General features: G+C 47.3%; 2 protein-coding genes across 3 annotated transcripts in view; one reads left to right on the forward strand and one right to left on the reverse strand.

The window, feature by feature from the left end:
• Window positions 1–10,732, reverse strand: part of ADAMTS10 (ADAM metallopeptidase with thrombospondin type 1 motif 10) — a 43,356-nt gene extending 32,624 nt beyond the window's left edge. For both annotated transcript variants that reach the window (XM_080988776.1, XM_080988775.1), the window contains exons 1-3: window positions 10,263–10,732; window positions 3,836–4,158; window positions 1,183–1,550 (exon numbers count right to left, since the gene is read on the reverse strand). In XM_080988776.1, the coding sequence (XP_080844902.1) occupies window positions 1,183–1,550; window positions 3,836–3,923 (456 nt within the window). In that variant the 5' untranslated portion in view covers window positions 3,924–4,158; window positions 10,263–10,732. The remainder of the gene's footprint in view (window positions 1–1,182; window positions 1,551–3,835; window positions 4,159–10,262) is intronic.
• A 6,749-nt stretch (window positions 10,733–17,481) lies between these two features.
• ZAP70 (zeta chain of T cell receptor associated protein kinase 70) overlaps window positions 17,482–24,287 on the forward strand; it is a 28,388-nt gene continuing 21,582 nt past the window's right edge. Inside the window, exon 1 of the mRNA XM_080988961.1 lies at window positions 17,482–17,677. The gene's annotated coding sequence lies outside the window, so the exon portion shown is untranslated. The remainder of the gene's footprint in view (window positions 17,678–24,287) is intronic.

Genomic DNA, 24,287 nt, shown 5'->3' on the forward strand with positions numbered 1-24,287 from the left:
GTACCGTCTTGCAGACCTCCAAGTGTCCCAATTTCCCAGGGACAGTTCTAGATTTACAGAAGCCGTCCTGGTTTCTGATTTGATCCCAGAATGTCCCGCTTTCCCTTTGGACGTCTCCATTTTCGTCAGAGAAATGTGGGGGGGGGGTATGCAGTGATGCAACCCCTGAGCCAAGGAGATCCAGTAACTAGACAACTTTTAGAAGATATCTTAAGGCAGCCCTGCATAGGGAAGTTGTTGTTCTTCTTGTTGTTGTTGTTGAATAGGATGTCCCTATTTTCCCTGGAGAAATGTTGGAGGCTGTGATCTTGCAAAATCTGGCTGCGAGGTCTTAAGAGGTGTCTGAAGGCATCGTGAACAGGCAAACTACTTTCCAAAATCAGTGGGGAAAGTTCCTGCCATGCTCACGTCCTGTTTGTGGGCTGGCAGCAGGATGCCGGACTGGATTTTAACATGATCCAGCAGCCAGGATCATCTTAATTTCTTACTCCAGAATCCGTTCTGGGATCTTGCATGGTTAGGAGACTGTCTGGGGGTGCGTGTCGGGGGCGTTTACTGAGTTACCGCCATGTCCTCAGGCTGGGAGCCAAAGAGACAGTGACAACAGGAGGAGGCATTGCAAAATTTTCCTCCTTGAATTGTAAAGAGGGAAAGAATGAGTCTCGGGTTGAGAAACCAAGGAGGATCTTCCAAAGTGAAGAGTGGAAGGAGTCGCCCACGGAAGGTCTGCAGAACCTTTTCCCCGAAGTGCAAACCTTTTCCACTCGGGAGGAATAGCGTAAATCTCTCTTTGGGAGTGATAATAATAATGATTTTATTTTTTATGTGCCACCCATCTGACTGGGTTTACTCAACCACTCTGGGCGGCTCCCAACAAAATATTAAAACCACAATAAAACATTAACCATTAAAAACTTCCCAATACAGAGCTGCCTTCAGATGTCTTCTAAAAGTTGTGTATGTGTTTTTTTCCCTTCTCTTTGACATCTGACAGGAGGGTGTTCCTCGGGGAGGGTGCCACTGCTGAGAAGGCCCTCTGCCTGCTTCCCTGTGACTTCACTAGAATCTTACATTGTTTTTAGGGAGCAATGAGGACTAGAACGTTGCCCTGTTGTTGTTGGGTTTTTTTAGGGGAGGGTCCCAGGCCTAGCACAGACGAGGCTGAGCCGGGGGACAGCTTACCAGCCCGTTGCAGTTGCTGATGGCGACTTTGGAGTTGAGGTACTCGTCTTGCAGGTGGCCAGAGTAGTGGCAGTCCTCGTGGAACTCGTGCTTCCGGTCCACCCCGTCGTGCCGCCAGTACTCCACCCGGAACCGCTCCGCCAGCAGGTTCGTGTGCAGCGTCAAGTTGAGGAGGAACTGCGCCCGGTGGGCTGAGACCCTGTAGAAGACCTGCTGCTCCCGGGGGGACTCGTGGGAGGGGGCCCCCGTCCCGCGCCGGGCCCGCCGCTTTCGCGGGCTCTTCACGTCAAACGTCAGGAAGTCCCCATTCTGGTCCACCTGCACGGGGAAGGCGATCTCATAGTGGTCGAGGCTTGAGAGGAACTCCTCTGGAGCAGGGGGAAGGAAATGCAGAGAGAAAAAAGAAATGCACATGGGTGAATTGGGATCTGGGTTCAGTGCCCTGGCCATTTTCAGGGTTTTGCTTGGCATGGCAATGCATGTTCATTCCGCAAGAGAGAGATGGGGTGCCCCTGGGGCCTTCTAGATGCTGTTGGGGTCGAGTTCCCACATCCCCTCTGACCAATGGTCACACTGGGTGCTGGGAGACGGGAGTCCAGCTGCTCCAGCAGCACTACGTGGACCACAGTTTTTGCCTAAGAAGAGGCATTCCCTGCTCTCATGTGAACACCCCTTCTAAGTAGAGGCGTTCCTCCGACTATACAGTGGTGCCCCGCAAGACAAATGCCTCGCAAAACGAAAAACTCGCTAGGCAAAAGGGTTTTGCGGTTTTTGAGCTGCTTCGCAAGACGAATTTCCCTATGGGCTTGCTTCGCAAGACGGAAACGTCTTGTGAGTTCTTGCGAGTTTGTTTCCTTTTTCTTAACACCGTTAATACAGTTGCAACTTGACTTCGAGGAGCAACTCATAGAACGCGGTGTGGTAGCCTTTTTTGAGGTTTTTGGCGATTTTTGAAGCTTTTCCAAAACTTTTCCGACACCGTGCTTCGCAAGACGAAAAATTCGCTAGACGAAAAAACTCGCGGAACGATTTAATTTCGTCTTGCGAGGCACCACTGTATCTGGATGGATAAAGGCCTAGTGAGCAAAGCAAATTATCTCTGGCAGGTCTTGCCCCCATGAAGCAGCTGCCTCAGTCCCATCCAATCCAGAATTTCCCCCAAGCAATCGGAGGCTGTGCCTGCACACAGGCAACCTCTCCTCTGCCCTCTTCACGCCTCTCCTGGTTCTGGGGGACAAGAAGAGAAGGGAGCTTGTCACAGCAAGAGGGGGAGACACCCGTGACGCTTCACCATCTCTGCCTCTTGGCCTCCTTCCTCTCCTGCTGCAGCCTTTGATTCTGGACTGCTCTCTGGCACAGACTCTCCCTGCTCACTAAGCCCTGTTACCCTTTCAGCTTCCAACATCTCCTTACCCCAGTCCTCCCTTTTCTCCTTCTGCCCACTAATGACCGTACAGGCTCTGAGACGTCTTCCCTTGAGGGTCCCCCAGCTGGTTCCTCACACTGTTCCTCTGTGTCCATCTAGTATGTGACATCCCAGAAGAGGCAGTCTCCCATCTCCCCCACCCAATTTGGCCTCTTCCTCGCCACTGGAAGGCTGTCCAGAAGCAAATGCAGCCCCCAGGTCAAGAAAGCTTCCTTTCCCCTGCCTTGAGGTCTAGTAAGTAAGTCGTTATATTACGGTCAATGACCAGTATCAAAACATAGAACACCAACTGCAAAATTTAAAAAGCATAACAAAGTAAAATAATGTAAAATCACATATACATAAAAATATTTGGGGGGGGACCTTTCTGACCTAGGAATGTTCGTCGGACAATGTGTTATAATCCTGGGTAATAATAATACCTGACCCATCTGGCTGGCTTCCAGAAAATATGGAAAATAATAAAATGTCAAACATTCTAAAGTTCCCTATACAGGGCTGCCTTCAGGTGTCTTCTAAATGTTGTGTAGTTTTTCATCTCCTTGACATCTGCTAGGAGTTGTGTTCCACAGGGTGGGTGCTACCACCGAGAAGGCCCTCTGCCCAGTTCCCTGCAACCTCACTTCTCACAACGAGGGAACCGCCAGAAGACCCTCAGAGCTGAACCTCAGTGTCTGGGATGGACGATGGGGGTGGAGACGCTCCTTCAAGTATACAGGGCCGAGGCTGTTTAGGGCTTTAAAGGTCAGACCAAAACTTTGAATTGTGCTCGGAAATGTACTAATGATTGCATGTCGTATTTTAATTGCTACTGCCCAAAATTTGGCCACCTTGTGTGTCACACCAGGATTGTTATCTAGGAGCGACAGAGTGGCAAGAAACTGTTCAGTATACAATCATACCTCGGGTTACAGCCGCTTCAGGTTGCGGTTTTTCGGATTGTGGACTGCCGAAACCCGGAAGTACCGGAACGAGCTACTTCCAGGTTTCGGCAGTTGCGCATGCTCAGAAGCGCTAAATCACAACATGCATGTGTGCAGGTGCTGGTTGCGAACGTTTCAGGTTGCACGGATCATGTTCACAATCCAAGCGTCCACTGTATTTCAGTATATTTATGGAGTATTGGCAGAATAAGGTTAGAGTGTAACTCCCTATAAAACAAGCACTGAGGACTAGCAGCTTGGGGCTCAACCTGCGCTCCCTTGGCCCGCCGCCCCCCCACCGTACCTTGCGACTGGAAGGCGTAGCCTGGGAGGTTGCCCACGGACACGGCCGAGACGAGGGTCCAGGTCAGAAGCCTCCAGGCCGACGCCATAGTGGGCTAGGATGCTTGCTGCGATGGGGGCTGCGTTGGACCAGGCCGAGGGGGTCTGCCCCAACATTGCTTTCGCTGAGCCGCCACGCTTGCTTAGACAGGGGTCCCCCGTTCCTGGGTGGCCATCCTCGGCCGCTGGGTGCTCTGCTGGAGGCGGCAAGGGCGGGGCGGGCGTCACGGCGGGGAGGGGCTGGTCCTGGGCGCTCAGCATGTGCCAGGAGTCTGCGGCATCGCTCTGTCGGAGAGGAGCATCACAGGAGAGTTGGAAGGGACCACAAGGATCATTGTTCAAGCCCCTCCAATGCAGGAACCTTTTGGCCTAGCGTGGGGCCCTGAGATGCATACCCTCCAACATTTCTCCAATGAAAGTAATAATAATAATAATTTATTATTTGTACCCCACCCATCTGGCACTCGGGGCAGCTTCCAACAAAGATTAAAAATACATTAAAATGTCACACGTTAAAAACTTCCCTGAACAGGGCTGCCTTCAGATGTCTTCTAAATGTCAGGTACGGTGGTACCTCGGGTTACAGATGCTTCAGGTTACACACGCTTCAGGTTACAGACTCCACTAACCCAGAAATAGTACCTCGGGTTAAGAACTTTGCTTCAGGATGAGAACAGAAATTGCGCGGCGGCAGCGGGAGAGCCCATTAGCTAAAGTGGTACCTCAGGTTAAGAACAGTTTCAGGTTAAGAACGGACCTCCGGAACAAATTAAGTTCTTAACCCGAGGTACCACTGTAGTTGTTTATCTCTTTGACATCTGCTGGGAGGGTGTTCCACAGGGCGGGCGCCACCACCGAGAAGGCCCTCTGCCTGGTTCCCTGTAGCTTTGCTTCTCGCAATGAGGGAACCGCCAGAAGGCCCTCGGCGCTGGACCTCAGTGTCCGGGCTGAACGATGAGGGTGAAGACGCTCCTTCAGGTATACTGGGCCTTTGAGGCCGTTTAGGGCTTTAAAGGTCAGCACCAACAGTTTGAATTGTGCTTGGAAATGTACTGGGAGCTAATGTAGGTCTTTCAAGTCCGGTGTTATGTGGTCTCAGTGGCTGCCCCCAGTCATCAGTCTAGCTGCTGCATTCTGGATTAATTGCAGTTTCTGGGTCACCCAAGGTAGCCCCACGGAGAGCGCATTGCAGTAGTCCAAGCGGGAGATAACCAGAGCATGTCCTATTCAATAACAACAACAGCAGCAGCAATTGTTGTTTTATTGTTTATATCCCTCCCATCTTGCTAGGTTTCCCCAGCCACTCTGGGCGGCTTCCAACATACGTGAAAACATAATACAGTAAAACATTGAACACCAACAACTTCCCTATCCAGGGCTGCCTTCAGATGTCTTCTAAAGGTTGTCTAGTTACTGCGGGAGTCACATGAAGCATCTCTGCGTCTGCCATGGAGGCAGAGCTGTTGTGGCTCATAGAAGAGATTTTGTGGCTCAAGAGAGAGAAAGATAGTGGGGGAAGAAAAAAAGGAGGACAGAAACTGCGAGGTGCTTGTGGCACAAAAACAGTGGGGAGAGTGGCAAGGGAGAAGGACACAGAGAGGATTAGTTTACATCTTAATTCTCCCCCCCCCCCTAAAAATCCAGATTGTTGTTGAAGGGAAGGAGAGAGCGAGAGAGAGCGTCTGTTCCCAATTTTGCCACTGGGTCTGCAGACAGCCCGGCCGCGCTGGCTTCGGATCCAGCTGCAGAGGAGAGTAATGGGAAGCAGATGGGCTGGAGGGGTCCCTCTCCGCCTGCGAAGAAGCGAGGAAGGATTTTTGCAAGGAAGGCAACGGGACCCGTGGACCTTGAGCTCTTGTTTTGAAGACCAGGAGCTCGGAAATGTGGTTATTTCATCATCGGGTGATTGCTGACCCAGGGTAGGCCCATCCCAAGTTGACGGCTTTAAATTCAGTGGGTCTACTCTGAGTAGGACTCGGCTGGGGGATTTTGGCATAACCGACTCTCCGCAACTGGGAGCCAGTAGTGGCATAATGGTTAGAGTGTTGTACTAGGACCTGTGTGTCCTGGGTTCAAATCCCGCCCCCACTTGGCCACAAAGCTCACCAGATGCCCTTTGGGGGGCCAGTCTCCCTCTCTCTCAGCCTATCCTCCCCCAGGGCCAGGGCCTTCTCAGTGATGGCTCCGACCTGGTGGAATGCTCTGTCCCATGAGACCAGGGCCCTGCAGGATTTAACCTCCTTCCGTCAGGCCTGTAAGACAGAGCTATTCCACTTGGCCTTTAATTTGAATTCAGACTGATTTCCTTTCTCTTCCTTCCCCCTCTCCTTTTATGAAAACCACCCGCTCTTAGACCCCACGGCTAATTCTCCCCTGGCCTCCTCACTGGCCCAAGTAGGACCAATTCAGCCAGCTAGCCCTGGGGATTATCTAATGCTTATATCCCCTAAACTGATTTTTGAATTTTACTGTTATTCATGTTTTTGTACTGTATTTTATGCTGCTTTTATAAGTGTGTGTTTTAAATTTGTTTTTAGCTACCCTGAGCCCGGTTTTGAACCAGGAAGAGCGGGGTATAAATAAATATTATTATTATTATTATTATTTATTATCCTACCTCGCAGGGTTGATGTTGGGGGGTTAAGTGAGGAGGGGGAGTACTGTGTATGCCACCCCGAGCTCTGCAGAGAAAAGGTGGGATCTAAACGCAATAAATAGATAGTTTTCAAGAGCAACAACCACAAAAGTCTCAAGGAAACTGATCAGAGAGGTAAAGGCATGAGAGTGAAATAAAACCACAGCATCATAGAACTGTAGAGTTGGAAGGGGGCCCCCAAAGGTCATCCAGTCCAACCCCCTGCAATGCAGCCAAAGCATCCATGACAGATGGCCACCCAACTTCTGCTCAAAAACTTCCAAGGAAGGAGAGTCCACAACCTCTGTTCCGTTGTCAAGAAGCTCTTACTGCCAGAAAGTTTTTTTCTCCTGATGTTTAGTCAGAATCTGCTTTCTTGTAACATGAAGCCATGGGTTCGAGTCTTACCCTCCAGAGCATGAGATAACAAGCTGGCTCCATCTTCCATGTGACAGCCCTTGAGATATTTGAAGATGGCATTGTATCTCCTCTTTTCCAGGCTAAACATACCCAGCTCCTTCAACCGTTCCTCATAAGGCTTGGCTTCCAGAATGTAGCAAAACCTACATACTGCTTGATTGTGGTAAAACCTCTGAGCACATACATAATTTTATTTGTATGCTGCCTCTGAGTAGGACAACTCTATGATTTGAAGACGAGTGAGGAGTCAAGGGTGTCCCACAAGCATGTGAAGAGTGCAAGGACAGACCAATCTATCCATTTTGGTTCCTCTCAGCTCCTCGTCCTTCCATTCTTAAAGTTCAAATTCTGCATGCTGACACATCAGTTGGTGCCTTGTTTTTTGAAAGTCCTCATGAAAGTTCACTCGCCCTTTCCTGCAGATTTCTGCAGGCTTGACTAATAGACCAATTCTGGTTTTGCAAAGCAATTTCTTCCAAAAGAGCACCTTATTTTCTCTTCCATCACCCAGGTCAGCCATTTTTGCACATTACCTGGCCAGAGAACCATTTTACAGAATTGGGAAAAGTGCAAATTTCAACGAACAGCTCCTTTTGTTTTGTTTGTGTGCCATTTCAGAAAATGCAGTTCGCCTCGGTGCAAACTGAATAGATTTTTTCCCCTCTCCCCATACCTAGATATAACAACAACAACAACAACAACAATAATTTATTATTTATACCCTGCCCATTTGGCTGGGCTTCCCCAGCTACTCTGGGTGGCTTCCAAAAAAAATTAAAATACTGTAATACATCAAACATTAAAAGCTTCCCTAAACAGGGCTGCCTTCAGATGTCTTAAAGTCTGGTAGTTCTTCCCTTTGACATCTGGTAGGAGAGCGTTCCACAGGGCGGGCGCCACCACCAAGAAGGCCCTCTGCCTGGTTCCCTGTAACTTAGCTTCTCGCAGGGAGGGAACCGCCAGAAGGCCCTCGGCGCTGGACCTCAGTGTCCAGCAGAACGATGGAGGTGGATACGCTCCTTCAGGTATACTGGACCGAGGCCATTTAGGGCTTTCAAGGTCAGCACCAACACTTTGAATTGTGCTCGGAAACGTACTGGGAACCAATGTAGGTCTTTCAAGACCGGTGTTATGTGGTCTCAGCGGCCGCTCCCAGTCACCAGTCTAGCTGCCGCATTCTGGATTAGTTGTAGTTTCCGGGTCACCTTCAAAGGTAGCCCCACGTAGAGCGCATTGCAGTAGTCCAAGCGGGATACAAGATATCCCTTTCAGAGAAGGTCGCTACCTGATCAGAAATTCAACTGCCATGTCCCTGAATGCCTTCATGCTAAAAGGGGCACCACGGGGTGAACTGCATGCCCGTCAGGCAGCTATTAAAGGCTCCAAATATAAAAAGAGGCCATGGAACTTAGCTTTGAAACATCTGAAATGGAGGTAATAAGAGAACGCTCACCTCCAGCCTCCTCCTAACCCCGGCTCTCATTTTTAATTATTACTAAGCCCAATTATTTACACTCTCAACCCACCAGACGTCACTGAGCGAATGGCTTGGCTTTTCAACTCAAGTTTGCTCAGATGATTAAAACAACAGGTTGCGAGGGATTAATTGAATTGAGCCTGTGGTGCATTGGAGTGTGGGTTTAAAAAAAAAAAAAAAATTGGACGGAAGGGAATGCTTTTAAGGATCCAATCAGAGCATATGACCCAGAGCTCCGAGCCAGATACCCAGCTTGAAGAAGAAGAAAAAAACCACACAGCTATTGACTTCTTTTTCGTGGGCACCTGAAGAGCAGCTGAGACAAGAAAGCACGTTTAAGCTTGTTGGGAAGGTAGACGTGTAATCCCGCAATGCCCAATTAGCAGATGCAGGTAATTAAAAGGTTGTCAGAAAGTTGGGAGGAAAACACACACACAGGGGTGCCAACTTAAATAAAATATTGGGGGGGGGGAGCAGGTAAGCCCCACCCTCCATAATTGATCACATGATGCAGTGAACTCATGCCATTTGAATGGCAACGCCCATCGATACCTCCATTGCTGCCTCTCCCCATATGAACCGACCCAGACTCTGAGGCCCTTTTTCATGTGCTTCTTCTATGAGAACAGGGCCTTCTCTGCAGTGGCTCCCCGCCTGTGGGATGCTCTCCCCAGGTAGGCTCGCCTGGCGCCTTCATTAAACCCCTTTAGGCGCCAGGCCTTTGGCTGGCTGATATCCAATGCCCATTTAAAATGTGTTTTTTTGGGGGGTGGAGTGATTGGGTTGTTCTTGTTTATGTTTTTATTATGTATTTTATACTGTGGTTTTATGTTGTAACCACCCTGAAACCTGCTAGTATAGGGCGGTACGCAAATTTAATTAGTAAAAATAATAATAATTTGGGAAGGGGCTGGCTCTCGCACACAAACCCCACACCCAAAGCCACCATATAAAGGGAGACTGATGTTGGAACACTGGCCAGGCCCAAGGAGATAGTCAGGGGTGGGCATACACTTTGGGGGCTGGCCGGGGGGGGGGGACTAGACTTTATTTCACCCAGGTCAAAGACCCAGTTTGACACCCCCTACACACACACACACACACACAGGCTCCATGGCACTCCATGGCACCCCTTTGGAGGCCCAAAACCTGGCAGCCCCCCCACTTCATAGCTACGGCTCTGTGGGGCTGTTATGGGGTTCCCTTTGCAACCAGCAACCTGGGCAGTCCCTGTCCCTGGCATTGCCCTACAACAGATCACCACACTTAAAAATAAAATAAAATAACTACTACATCTCAGATTTTGATGAACATGTCAAAGCCGCTGGTGGAAATAAATATTTCCTATGCCTTATAGTTTCCAAGAAGCGCGGGGTACCAGTTAGGGAAATGCTATACTGTATAAATGCATGAATTCAGCCGCTTTTAGGACCCCTGGGTGACGGGGGACCCCGAAAGTCATGCTTCCTTCCTTTCCTAGTCCACCCGCCACTGCAGATGGTCGAGATCAGCCCTGGAGATTTTTGCATACGTGTAGAATTTTGGGAACGCGAGGCGAACATACTTGGCATCTTGCAGCAATGTTTTCCCACCCACCCAGAAGGCAGCAAGCCCTTCCCATTCTCCGGAACAGAGAGAGAGAGACAGAAAGCCCCAAGCAAGACATCTTTTCGGGTGGGGGGCCGGGGAGAGACCGCGTCCCCGGCCTCATCCCCCAAACCAGCCGTTTTTGCGCACGGTTTCTGCAACTCCGTCCCTGGAGCGCTTCATCACACACCCCCCCCCCCCTCCAGCTTTGCAAAACCAGAAAGTTCCCAAAGGAAGAAAAAAACATTAAATAAATTCCCCTTCGCATACCTTTCTCTAATTTTGTTTTTTTTTTATTTTTCTTCTCCCCGCCCCGGGTTTCTTGCCGGAAATTTCGGTTGGTCCGATGAGAGAGGTTATCCAAGCGCGAGGCGCAAAGTTTTTTCCCCAAGCAACAGCTGGAAAGAGAAGAAGGAGAGAGAGAGGGAGAGAGAAGCGGCAGAGGGGGGAATTCAGGGGAAACGCTCCTCCTGCAAAAAGTCTTGAGCTAACGGATTCGTTGCAAGAAGGAGAAGAAAAAACAGAAAGAGGGAGAGGAAGAGAGAGACTTCTTTTCAGGAAGCAAATGGAGGTTGCATGAGGCAGACCGGGTTGTTTAGCAAAAAAAGAAGGGGGATTTTGCCAGGCTAATTAAGAAAAATAAAAGCCCCCACAGTGCTTCCCCCCACCTTCACCCAAGGAAAAAAGAGAGGGAGAGAGAGCAAGAGAGAGAGACCTCCTTCTCTGGTGACGCCATTGAAAGGCAGGTCTCTTTCTGTTACAGATGTAAGGCACCGCTGGGTTGCTAAACCTCAGCGGGAAAGGGAGGGGGAGACAGATGCCCACCCTCCAGCATTTCACCGGTGAAAATCATCACCATCAGACCTTTTATTGCCATCGCATACAAACTCCATAACATATCAGTACCAGGGCCTTCCAGAGGCCCAGGCCAGGTAGATAATGTGCCCCCCCCCTTTTTTTTACCCTGGGGATAACCGAAGTCTTATAAATAAGTGAGTATATAAATAATTTTCACAAAAGTTGTGCTGACAAATAAGTTTATTTCAAGGCTTGAACCGTATCTGCATATAAAGACAAAATGGAAAATATGGATATACAATAGTGCTTTTTAAAAATAAAAGCACTTTGGAATCGGAGGCCCGGGCCAAGTGGCCCATATGCCCCCCCCCCTCTGTCTGGGCCTGATCAGTACAGAGTTACCGCTTCCCCCGTGGCACAAAACATTTACCAAAAAAAGGAGAGGCAGAACAGACTATTGCCACAACCGGTGTAAATAGTAATGTCTTATTCAATAATAATAATAATAATAATAATACCCCACCCACCTGACTGGGTTGCTCCAGCCACTCTGGGCGGCTTCCAACATATAGAAAAACATAATGTAACATTAAACACTGAAAAACTTCCCTATCCAGGGCTGCCTTCAGATGTCCTCAAAATGTTGTATAGTGACTTATCATCTTGGCTGAGGGGCTGCATAACTCTAGATCCGCCAACATTTCTCCAATGAAAATAGGGACGTCTTAAGGAATAGTGGAAATGGGATGCGGGTGGCGCTGTGGGTTAAACCACTGAGCCTTGGGCTTGCCGATCAGAAGGTTGGCGGTTCAAATCCCCACGACGGGGTGAGCTCCTGTTGCTCGGTCCCTGCTCCTGCCAACCTAGCAGTTCGAAAGCACGTCAGAGTGCAAGTAGATAAATAGGTACCGCTCCGGCGGAAAGGTAAACGGCGTTTCCGTGCGCTGCTCTGGTTCGCCAGAAGCGGCTTAGTCATGCTGGCCACATGACCCAGAAGCTGTACGCCGGCTCCCTCGGCCAATAAAGCGAGATGAGTGCTGCAACCCCAGAGTCGGCCACGACTGGACCTAATAGTCAGGGGTCCCTTTAACTTTAAGGAATAGTGGGACATTCCAGGATCAAATCAGAAAACGGGAGGCTTCTGTAAATCCGGGACTGTCCCAGGAAAACAGGGACACTGGGAGGGTCTGCTGATGGGAGGATAACAGCACATCTAAGGTCAGGGGTGGGGGATGTAATATTTAGAGCAGGGGTCCCCAAACTAAGGTTCACGGGCCGGATAAGGCCCGAGGGACTCGTTTATCCAGCCCGCCGCCTGCTGCCGCCACCCACTCTTACCGGTGCTGCACTGCGCAGCTGCCCACTTCCGGGTCGGAGGAGCACCGGAAATACCTTGTGCTCATGCGCAAGCGTTATTTTCAGTGCAAATCTGGGTTGGAGGAGGCCTGTGCACATGCGCACAAGCTATTTCCGGTGCTCTTCCGACCCAGAAGTGCGCCGGAAATAGAATGTGCGCACGCGTATGGGCACGTGCTCCCCTGCCCTCTGGCCCAACACGATCTGGCCCAAGGTGCGGTAAGTTTGTTGACCCCTGATTTAGAGAGCCCGCTGGATCAGGCCAATGGTCCATGTAGTCCAGCATCCTGTTCTCACAGGGGCCAACCAGATGTCCCCAACGAGGGACCTGCCAGCAGGATCCAAGCGCAGGAGCAACTCTCCCCTCTTGTGGTTTCCAGCAACTGGGATTCAGACGGTCTTGTAGCTCCCTCATCGGAAGCCCACATCCTCGCCAAAACAGCCCTGCCCACACCCTGTACCCCAGCCTATGCATGAGACGCAGGTGGCACAGTGGTCTAGACCACTGAGCCTAGGGCTTGCCGATCGGAAGGTCGGCGGTTCGAATCCCTACGACGGGGTGAGCTCCCGTTGCTCTGTCCCTGCTCCTGCCAACCTAGCAGTCCGAATGCACACCAGTGCAAGTAGATAAATAGGTACCACTGCGGTGGGAAGATAAACAGCGTTTCCGTGCACTCTGGTTTCCGTCACGGTGTCCCGTTGCGCCAGAAGTGGTTTAGGGATGCTGACCACATGACTCAGAAAGCTGTCTGCAGACAAATGCCGGTTCCCTCGGCCTGGGGTCAGCAACCCCAGAGTCACCTTTGACTGGAGATATATATAGATATAGATGATATAGATATAGATATAGATATAGATATAGATATAGATATAGATGATATAGATATAGATATAGATATAGATATAGATATAGATATAGATATAGATATAGATATAGATATAGATATATGTTTTTTAACATATCATTTTCAACAATTATTAAACATACTTTTGTATCTTATACAATATTTTTTTACTTCCATTAATCACATCTGAAAATTTTCCAATTTTTTCACTTAATTTACATTTCTTACTTTCACTATTACATTTAAATCTCATAACTAATGTCTCTCTTCTTTCTCTTCTTTGCAATATTTCATATATTTCTCCTTACAAAACTTCTCGTAGTCCTACTAGCGTAATTTGTTGATTACAGTTGCTCTTCAAATAGTTCGTATATTTCTTCCAATCTTCTGTAAATCTCTGGTCCCGCAGGTTTCGAATCCTTCCTGTCATTTTATCCAATTCTGCGTAGTCCATTATTTTCATCTGCCATTCTTCTTTCGTCACGCCTCTGACTGGACTTAACCGTCCAGGGGTCCTTTACCTTACCTTGACATTTACCTTTACATTTTCCCTTACCCCAGCCTGTATTTGAAGCTGTTCTTTCCCTCTCACTTACTGTCTCACTTACCCAATTCTGGGTAGGAAAACAGGGTGTATTATCCCTTATTGGCATAATACTTTTTAAAATGTAACTTCAAAATGCAGAGCATCTCAGTTTGATCTCTTCCACAGAAGCCTGCGATGGGTGATGCAACTATGATGGGCCTTGTCAGGCAAAGGGGTCCAACTTTGCGGGAGCCATAGAAGCGGGCCTACGGAACTCCCTGCCACAAGGCATGGCAATCTGTGCTGGCTTGGGTGGTTTTTAAAGAGGGCCCCTAATGGGTTTGCCTCCACAGGACCTTTTCCCTATGTTCCTAACTCAAACCAGATCTTTATTCAGGATCATGAGGACTACATCCTTAGTTTACATTTAGAGGGAAACGTCACTATGGAAGACAGAGGGTGGGGAATGGATTGGGGAGTCTGCTTCCCATTTTTGAAAAACAGCGCTGTGCAAGAGTAAAAAAACAGATAATGTACATTTCTCATAATGCCACAGGGTGACATCAGTTATTAAAAGCTGACTCCCCTTGCAAAATGGTGCAGAGGCACAGGGTGGGAATGCATTTAAATAACATTAATGATAATAAATAGATATATTTATAAGGGGCCCTTTATGGGATGGGACGTGTGCTAGTGTTCACTTTCAAAGTGCCCTCTGGTGGACAAAGAAGGGAAAGCTTTCCTTTTTTCAGATATATTTTATTGTTATTGCTTTTTTAAAGAAATATTTTAAAGAAAAAATCTCAAACTGATTTGCAACACATGAAAACATCAAACAAAACACTCCAGATTAGTATTTCAGATCCTTCTCTAAGTGACGTTTTGCTTTCCCCTTATTTATTAGACTGGCTTAATTTATAGATTGCCCTATAGCAGAAGGACTCTAGAAATTTCACATATACATTCCAACACACAATAGATTTTTCTTTTGATTTGTCGACTTCCCATCACACATTTTCCAGGGTTGTTTTTTATTTCTCCCCCTATCTTCATTCTCTCATATCATAAAAATAATGAAATAATCTCCATAGTTCAAACCCTGCTTGCGAATACATCATACTAAAATAAGAAACACGCCCTTCTTTCTGGAGGTTTCCTCACCCCTGAAAGCATTTAAAGACCTGCTCTTACTCAGATAAATTGTCCCTCCCTCACTGAACAACTCACTTTACCCAAAAGTTTCTTTTCCTTTCCTCTTCAAATTCTAGCCCAGAGTATCCTCACATTTGTGGGGGGATAACTAGTAAGTTGGAGTCTCAGACAGGTTTCCTTTAAACAAACAATAAAGATTTATTTAAGGCAAGATAGTATATAACACACATGGATTAAACTTAGGTAACTTCAAGAATACAGTGCAATTTCTCTTTAATTCGACCTCAGTTGTTTTTGCGTTACAGGTTTGGTTCCTTTATACCAGGGGTCAGCAGCGGGGGCCGGTCCACTCTCTCTCAGACCTTGTGGGGGGCCGGACTATATTTTGGGGAAAAAAATGAACAAATTCCTACGCCCCACAAATTACCCAGAGATGCATTTTAAATAAAAGGACACATTCTACTCATGTAAAAACACGCTGATTCCCGGACCGTCCGCAAGCCGGATTTAGGAGGCAATTGGGTCGGATCCGGCCCCCGGGCCTTAGTTTGCCTATCCATGTTTTATACAGTGATACTTTCTTTCAGTTATCCCCCCCCCATTTTTAAAAATCGTTTTATTGATTTTCCAATAATAACATCAACTTAATATATAGAAGAGTGACTAGTGGGGTGCCACGGGGTTCTGTCTTGGGCCCGGTCTTATTCAACATCTTTATCAACAACTTGGATGATGGACTCAAGGGCATCCTGATCAAATTTGCAGATGACACCAAACTGGGAGGGGTGGCTAACACCCCAGAGGACAGGATCACACTTCAAAACGACCTTGACAGATTAGAGAACTGGGCCAAAACAAACAAGATGAATTTTCACAGGGAGAAATGTAAAGTGTTGCACTTGGGCAAAAAAAATGAGAGGCACAAATACAAGATGGGGGACACCTGGCTTGAGAGCAGTACATGTGAAAAGGATCTAGGAGTCTTGGTTGACCACAAACTTGACATGAGCCAACAGTGTGACGCGGCAGCTAAAAAAGCCAATGCAATTCTGGGCTGCATCAATAGGAGTATAGCATCTAGATCAAGGGAAGTAATAGTGCCACTGTATTCTGCTCTGGTCAGACCTCACCTGGAGTACTGTGTCCAGTTCTGGGCACCACAGTTCAAGAAGGACACTGACAAACTGGAACGTGTCCAGAGGAGGGCAACCAAAATGGTCAAAGGCCTGGAAACGATGCCTTATGAGGAACGGCTACGGGAGCTGGGCATGTTTAGCCTGGAGAAGAGGAGGTTAAGGGGTGATATGATAGCCATGTTCAAATATATAAAAGGATGTCACATAGAGGAGGGAGAAAGGTTGTTTTCTGCTGCTCCAGAGAAGCGGACACGGAGCAATGGATCCAAACTACAAGAAAGAAGATTCCACCTAAACATTAGGAAGAACGAGCACCGCAACCCCAGAGTCGGCCACGACTGGACCTAATGGTCAGGGGTCCCTTTACCTTTACCTTTTAAGCTAAGGTTACCAGATTTCCCCATTTCCTGGGGACAGTCCACGGATTTACAAATCTGTCCCCATACAAAATCCATTGAAGTTGAAAAGTGTCCCTGGATTCATTGAAAAAAAGTATGTAACCTTACTCTAAGTTTGATTAGAGTGACATTAACTTGCACTTCTAAAGCCCAGTCTTTTTTTCTGGAGGAGGCGGTGCAGTCGTCATGTAGTTATATTGGCTTTAAATGACTGCCCCTTTGTTAGAAAACTGTTACAGTGGTACCTCGGGTTACAGACGCTTCAGATTACAGACACTTCAGGTTACAAACTCCGCTAACCCAGAAATAGTACCTTGGGTTAAGAACTTTGCCTCAGGATGAGAACAGAAATTGCGGCAGCAGCGGGAGGCCCCATTAGCTAAAGTGGTACCTCAGGTTAAGAACAGTTTCAGGTTAAGAAACGACCTCCAGAACAAATTAAGTTCTTAACCTGAGGTACCACTGTATTACTATTATTATTATTATTATTATTATTATTATTATTATTATTATTAACAACTCACCCTCTTTCATTAATTGAAAACAAACCCTTTCCCCCAGACTTGAAAATGAACGCAAATTAGATAAACATATGTCAAAAGTTATTGATTGATTCAAAAGAGGAAATGTGGAGTTCTTGTCCCTTGTTGCAATGGTCTTCTGGTAAGGATACGGTTTTAGAGTATCAGCTCAATCCGTAGAGCATGAGACTCGGAATCTCAGGGCTGTGGGTTCGAGTCCCATGTTGGGCATTAAGATTCCTTCATTGTAGGGAGTTGTACTAGATCACCCTTGGGATCCCTTCCAGCCCTATAATTCTTTGATTCAATATGCCAAAACCCAATTGGGCATTTTCAATTGTATCAAAATCATTATTTCTCCTTCCTGCGCTGCTGGCAGTCCATCTGGAACTTCCACATGCGATGATTCCAACCACTAGGTAGTGTTGTTCCCCCTGACCCCAGGCAAGATGCCTTACCTACCAGGCAGGGAATCGAGACCTGCAGGTTTCCCCATAAGAGTCCGGGAGGAGAGTTATGGCTCTACCGGTTGAGTTACTGTCTGCGGCACGATACTCACACAGCGCAGGAGCTCTCCGTGAGAAAGGAAGTGGCGAATGTGAGTCTTCCAGGCCTAACTTGTGCTCTTTACACCTTCTCAAAACCAGAAGCCTTTCTTCAAAAGCACTTTTTCAACCTTCCTGCTTACGCAGTACGGAAATTGGGTCAAAACTTCAAAGACACCCCCACCTCACCCTGTCAACGTCTGCAGAGCAAACTCAGCCACTTCACTGCCAGAGACCAGACCTCTCTCTTTCTTTCTCTCTCTCTCTCTCTCGTTCCCTTTACACCCCTAAAAACTATCGTTTTGCTTTGGGATGGACATCTGACTCCATTAATTTCCGCTTAAAAAGAAAGATTCAGACAGAAACATTTACGGAAGTGTCCATTGTCTTCCCTGCCCTCTGATTCAGGTAAGGATCTTGAGATATTTGATGCACAGATAACCATTTTTCTCCCCATTTAGTGCTGAACTGGCGCTGGTCCACATTGGTAAGAAATTGATGTTTCATTGTGGTGGCATCTGCCCTCTGGAACTCCCTGCTTATTGACATCAACAGAAGTCTAGTGTCCACATCAAGGGAAGTAATGGTACCACTCTATTCTACCTTGGTCAGGCCACAACTGGAATACTGTGTTCAGTTCTGGGCACCAAAATTTGAGAAGGGTGTTGACAAGCTGGAAGGTGTGCAGAGGAGGGCGACCAAGATGATCAAGGATCTGGAAACCAGACCATATGAGGAACGGTTGAAGGAGCTGGGTAGGTTTAGCCGGGGAAAGAGGAGACTGAGAGGAGATAGGAGAGCCACCTTCAAATATCTCAAAGGCCGCCACACGGAAAATGGAGCATCTTGTTTTCTCCTGCTTTGGAGGGTAGGACTCAAACCCGTGGCTTCAAGTTACAACGAAGGAGATTCTGACTAAATGTCAGGAATAACTTTCTGACAGTAAGAGCTGTTCGACAGTGGAACAATCTCCCTCAGGAGGTGGTGGGCTCTCCTTCCTTGGAGGTTTTTAAGCAGAGGTTGGATGGCCATCTGTCCTGGATGCTTTAGCTGAGATTTCTGCATTGCAGGGGGTTGGACTAGATGTCCCTTGGGGTCCCATCCAACTCTACAATTCTGTGATCGGGGGACACCTTCTTCACTGTACTCTTTCCTGTGCTCAGCTAAATACATTTTCGTTGCTGTTTAGACAAGCCTTTCCAGACATGTGGAATCGTAGAGTTGGAAAGAATCACAAGGGCCATCTATTCCCACCCCGTGCCGTGCAGGAATGTTGACATACTTTTTAATCTGTTTTCATTTTGTCACAGGTTTTATCTTTGGAAAGTTTTAAAGAATTGTTTCCCCCAATACTTTTAATGGCCTTAATTCTATTGAGAAACACCACTTTGAGATTGTTGTTGTTCTATGAACAAGTGGTATAGACATTTTATGGAAAAAGCACACAACAACAAAAAATTGGGGGGTTCAAGGTGGGGTTTCAGGGATTGAACTTCAAGGGGGTCCTTGGTTCTTAAAGGTTGTTTAGGGTGGGCTGGCGCTGGGTTTAGATAGACCGGTGGTGTGATTTCGTGTAAGACAGCGTCCCATTTAAATCAGCCGCTTATCCAAAACCACAGGACTAGAAACATCTTCGCAGGCAGAAGGCCCTGGGTTCAGTCCCCTGCCTGAAAGCCTGGAGACCCACCTTCAATCATTGCAAATAGTCCTGAGCTTGATTGACTTGGTATATATAGCCAGAGTTTTTGTTAGGGGGGCAGACCTTTTGTTGAGTGGGGCAAAACCTCAGTTTGCTATGTATTTTTATTGATTTTTATTCATTGGGGGGCAGCTGCCCCTTCCTGCCCCCTTGGCTACACCCATGTATATGTCCCTATCTAAATCAGAATCATGAGGACCAGAAACTAACTTTAGATTTACAGGGGAGGCCACAGCTCAGTTGCAGGGGAATCTACTGAAAGGCAGCTGCCTACATTCCCAGTCAACCCTGTCAAATGCTTTCTCCAGAACCGCCAGGACTTAGCAAACTTAGTTTTACTTTCAGGGCAAGGCAGGAGCTCCCTGGCTACTTTGCCTGCAGAAGGTCCCATGTTCAAGCTGTCAACCAGTGTAAACAATACTGAGCTCGATGGCCCAGGGGTCTGACACAGCGCAATGGAGTTTCTTTTTTAAAAATAAAACAAAATGTCCAAAAATTCCACATAAAATTCCAGTGCAAATTTTAAAAGATTTCTTTCATATTGTTGACGTCACATCCCATTTTCTGTTATGTTTTTCTTATCCCCCCCCCCTTTGCTGTATTCTGCCTTCCCTCTGTATTATCATAGTCATAACACAATGATATTTAATTATTTCTGTTGCTCATAGTTCGAAACCTGATCACAGATTCTTCATGTTCTGTGTCCTGCTCAGAGCAAAATCATTGCAGGCTGTTTTATTTAGCTCCTTTGATTTCAGTAAGTTCCTCTGTGCTTAACTTAGCCAGACACTACTCACAGTCCTATTCAGAGTAGTCCCCGTTGGACTCGCTTTGGCCCATCAATTTCCAATGGGTCTTCTCTGAGCTAAAAATTTTCAATGTTTGCAGAGGAAGTGGAGTCTTGCGATTGACATCTATACTGTGACTTGGGGTTGATTTCGGTTTCTCTCAAGTTTTCCACCCTTCCAGTTTTCAGTTTCTCATGTTTCCACATCCGTCTGCAAACTTTAATAAAATAATTTTAAAAACCCTGATGGAAGTCCATCACCACTTTTGCCTCCCATCGACGGGTTTCTGTGTGGAGTTTCCCTAATATGATGCATCCCCACGTGTTATTTTTGCAAATTTGTGCACGATTGCCGACACACATTTCCACCGAGTGTCTGCACATTTTGAGCTGTGCTTCATTTGCGGGGGCTGCATCATTCGAGTTCGGAGGCTTGTAAAATGAAATTTTACAAGCTGGCTGGCAGACATGAATGCCACATTGGTGGTGAACGACAGGCCAATGTGATTTATGGACAAGTATTGACTGCTTGGGTCTTGCATGCTCAATAGGGTTATAACTTTCTGACTCCCCCCCCCCCACCAAATACCTGATTTCCTGTGTCATAAAGGGACAAACTCATGCTTAGAAACACTGAAAAAGGGACTAATTGTTCTCAGTTGTGAAAAAAGGTCACCCCGAAAGTTGGAGTCACCATATATGTACTTTGAAAATGGCTTCAAGAACTTGTCACAAAAATGCTTACAAAAAAGCATTGCAGGTGTTGGAGAATCACTGGAAGCAGGAGTGCTCAAAAAAGGTTGAGCCTCAAAGAAGGTTGAGCAATTGTACATTTCCGAGCACAATTCAGTGTTGGTGCTGACCTTTAAAGCCCTAAACGGCCTCGGTCCAGTATACCTGAAGGAGCGTCTCCACCCCCATCGTTCTGCCCGGACACTGAGGTCCAGCTCTGAGGGCCTTCTGGCGCTTCCCTCACTGCAAGAAGTGAGGTTATAGGGAACCAGGCAGAGGGCCTTCTCGGTAGTGGCGCCCTCCCTGTGGAACGCCCTCCCATCAGATGTCAAAGAAATAAACAACTATCTGACTTTTAGAAGACATCTGAAGGCAGCCTTGTTTAGGGAAGCTTTTAATGTTTGATGCATTACTGTATTTTAATATTTTGTTGGAGGCCGCCCATAGTGGCTAGGGTGGCCCGGCCAGATGGGCGGGGTATAAATTAATAATAATAATAATAATAATAATAATAATAATAATGACGCAAACATGTGCACGGTGAGCTTTGCTCCGAAAGCAACATCCAAACCTTTCCGTGTTTGCCCGAACCATTTTTTCCAGCAAACTTTCTTATTGCATTTTATATTCTTTATTGCCAAATAAAAAGTACAAAATGCACAGAGTAAGATAAGATACAAAAAAAATAGGAAAAAGCAAGAAATAGTACCCATGTAGAAAACAAAACAGAAAAAAACATTGTGTACATTACAAAAAAAGGCGGAAAAATGTTATTGTAGTTAACCAGACCTTAATCTAATGTGGCATTTATAAAAATGAATTCCAAATATTGTTAAACCTGTCCATGGCATGTGGACATCTTTTCCAGCAAACTTTGCGTGGAGGGAAACCTGTAAAAAAAGAAAAAAGACCAAATCAATTTCTCTCCAGGAAAAGGCAGCAGAAAACGTGGGAAATGTTGAGCACGTGGGACCCAAACATCCACAAAGTTTAGTTAAACTTGAGCATTATTTTCCAGGAAACACCAACTTTCTTAATGGTAAAAATTAGTAATAATCTGGCCTGCTTTCAAAAGTGCAGACATATCTTCCCCGAGGACCAGGCCACATTTAGCCCACACTTTCTGGAGGCCGGACACATCGGCTGCCTGCTGAGCAGGCAACTGCAGCTTGCCTGCCTCTTCACACCCGCCAGCCACAGCGATGCGCAGAAATTTCCAACCACAAACATGCAGTTGCATGGAGGCTGGGTGGCTGTTGTGATCGCACACCTTTTAAAGATAATGTATGCTAATCAGAGACAAACACAGAAGGTGTTTTTTTGTTTTACTGGTTTTTCCACCTTCCTCGGTTTTCCCTGCAGGCAGAACAGATGCTCTCCCACTTAGGACCCACCTACCTATGGGACCGCCTCTCCCGGTATGCCCCACAGAGGACCTTAAGGTCCACAAATGACAAAACTTTGGAGGTCCCAAGTCGCAAGGTGGTTAGACTGGTCTCAACTAGGGCCAGGGCCTTTTCAGTACTGGCCCCGGCTTGGTGGAACGCTCTGTCACAAGAGACTAGGGCCCTGCGGGACTTGACATCTTTCCACAGGGCCTGCAAGACAGAGCTGTTCCGCCTGGCCTTTGGTTTGGACTCAGTCTGACCCTTAAGTTTCCCTCCCCTTACGGTTTTGATTTATTAGCTACTTTTAAAATGAGGCTGCATTTTAAATTGCATTTTAACCTGTATTTTAAATTGGGGTGTGTGTGTTTGTTCCCCCCCCCCCCCCGATTATGTTTCCATTGTAATTTTACTGGTGCAAGCCGCCCTGCCCATCTAACTGGGTTTTCCACTGTGCTTGGAAACATACTGGGAGCCAGCATAGATCCTTTAGGATGGGTGTTATACAGTCCTGGCGGCCACTCCCAGTCACCAATCTGGCTGCTGCCTTCTGGATTAGTTGCAATTTCTGAGTCACCTTCCAAGGTAGCCCCATGGAGAGCACATGGCAGTAGTCCAAGCAGGAGATAAGCAGAGCATGGACCACTCTGGTGAGACAGTCTACAGGCAGGTAGGGTCTCAGCCTGCGTACCAGATGGAGCTGATAACAGCTGCCCTGGACGCAGAATTAACCTGCACCTCCATGGACAGCTGTGAGTCCAAAATGACCCCCAGGCTGTGCATCTGGTCCTTCAGGGGCACAGTTACCCCATAGAGGACCAGGGAGTCCCCTATACCCAACTGCCTCCTGTGCCCCCAGAAACAGAACTTCTGTCTTGTCAGGTTTCAACCTTAACCCGCTGACCGTAAACCACTGCAAATCCTGTGTGCCATTGTACAGTGGTGGTTGTTGTTTAGTTGTTTAGCCGTGTCCGACTCTTCGTGACCCCATGGACCAGAGCACTTCACTGTCTTCCACTGCCTCATTGTACAGTGGTACCTCGGGTTAAGAACTTAATTTTTTTTGGAGGTCCATTCTTAACCTGAAACTGTTATTAACCTGAAGCACCACTTTAGCTAATGGGGCCTCCTGCTGCCGCTGTGCTGCCAGAGCACGATTTCTGTTCTCATCCTGAAGCAAAGTTCTTAACCTGAAGCACTATTTCTGGGTTAGCGGAGTGTGTAACCTGAAGTGTCTGTAACCCGAGGTACCACTGTAATGGATTGTTTGAAGTCATTTCTGCAACAGGGAAATAAAATTTAAGCCTCCCCATTCCCCACCCTGACTTGTCCCGTATTTTGCCCGACCAAAGGGGGCGACAAGGGTCATCAAGTCCAACCCTCTGCAATGCGGGAATCTTTTGCCCATTGTGGGGGTCGAAGCCACGATCTCGCCGACTGCTCTGTCCCGGAAGACTTGAGAGCAGCCTGGTGTCAGAGGCTTCATCTCGTAGCTGCATTTGCACAGCAAGCCCCCGGCACAAACACAGAGCGACCATCTGCCTGCTCTTAAGTCACGCCTCTTGACGGCTGAGCTTCCTGCAGCAACTTCCTTCCCCCCAAATGACATACGAGCGGCTTCTGATTCTTCAAAAGCCTCCCAGGATCAGAAGAGGAGTGCGAACACATGGATGCCATAAATTGCAAAATCTATCAAGCATGTAGAAGAGACTCCCCAGAGGGAACCTTTTCCAGTGTATAGGACCTTTTAGCTTAGAGAAAAGCCGAAGAAGAAGAGACACGATACTAGAAATGTACGAAATTAGTCATGGCATGGAGAAAAAAAAGCAGAGACATCACCTTGCTGACAAAGGTCCGTAAAGTTCAAGCTATGGTTTTCCCAGTAGTGATGTATGGAAGTGAGAGCTGGACCATAAAGAAGGCTGATCGCCGAAGAATGGATGCTTTTGAATTATGGTGCTGGAGGAGACTCTTGAGAGTCCCATGGACTGCAAGAAGATCAAAGATTCTTAAGGAAATCAGCCCCGAGTGCTCACTGGAAGGACAGATCCTGAAGCTGAGGCTCCAATACGTTGGCCACCTCATGAGAAGAGAAGACTTCCTGGAAAAGACCCTGATGTTGGGAAAGATGGAGGGCGCAAGGAGAAGGGGACGAGTTTGACCAAACTGCAGGAGGCAGTGGAAGACAGGAGTGCCTGACGTGCTCTGGTCCAGGGGGTCACGAAGAGGCAGACGACTAAACAACAACAACAACAATGGAGAAAACGGATAGGGAAAAGTTGTCCTCCCTCTCTCCCCACGCTAGAACTCAAGGTTGGAAGATTCAGGACAGACCGAAGAAAGGACTTTTTCACGCAGTTAGACTTCCCAAGAAGATAAAACAATAAAATTACACAGTCACCATTCCGGCAGCCG

Source organism: Podarcis pityusensis (assembly GCF_964106645.2).
Source record: "Podarcis pityusensis genome assembly, chromosome: 18".
NCBI lineage: Eukaryota > Metazoa > Chordata > Lepidosauria > Squamata > Lacertidae > Podarcis > Podarcis pityusensis.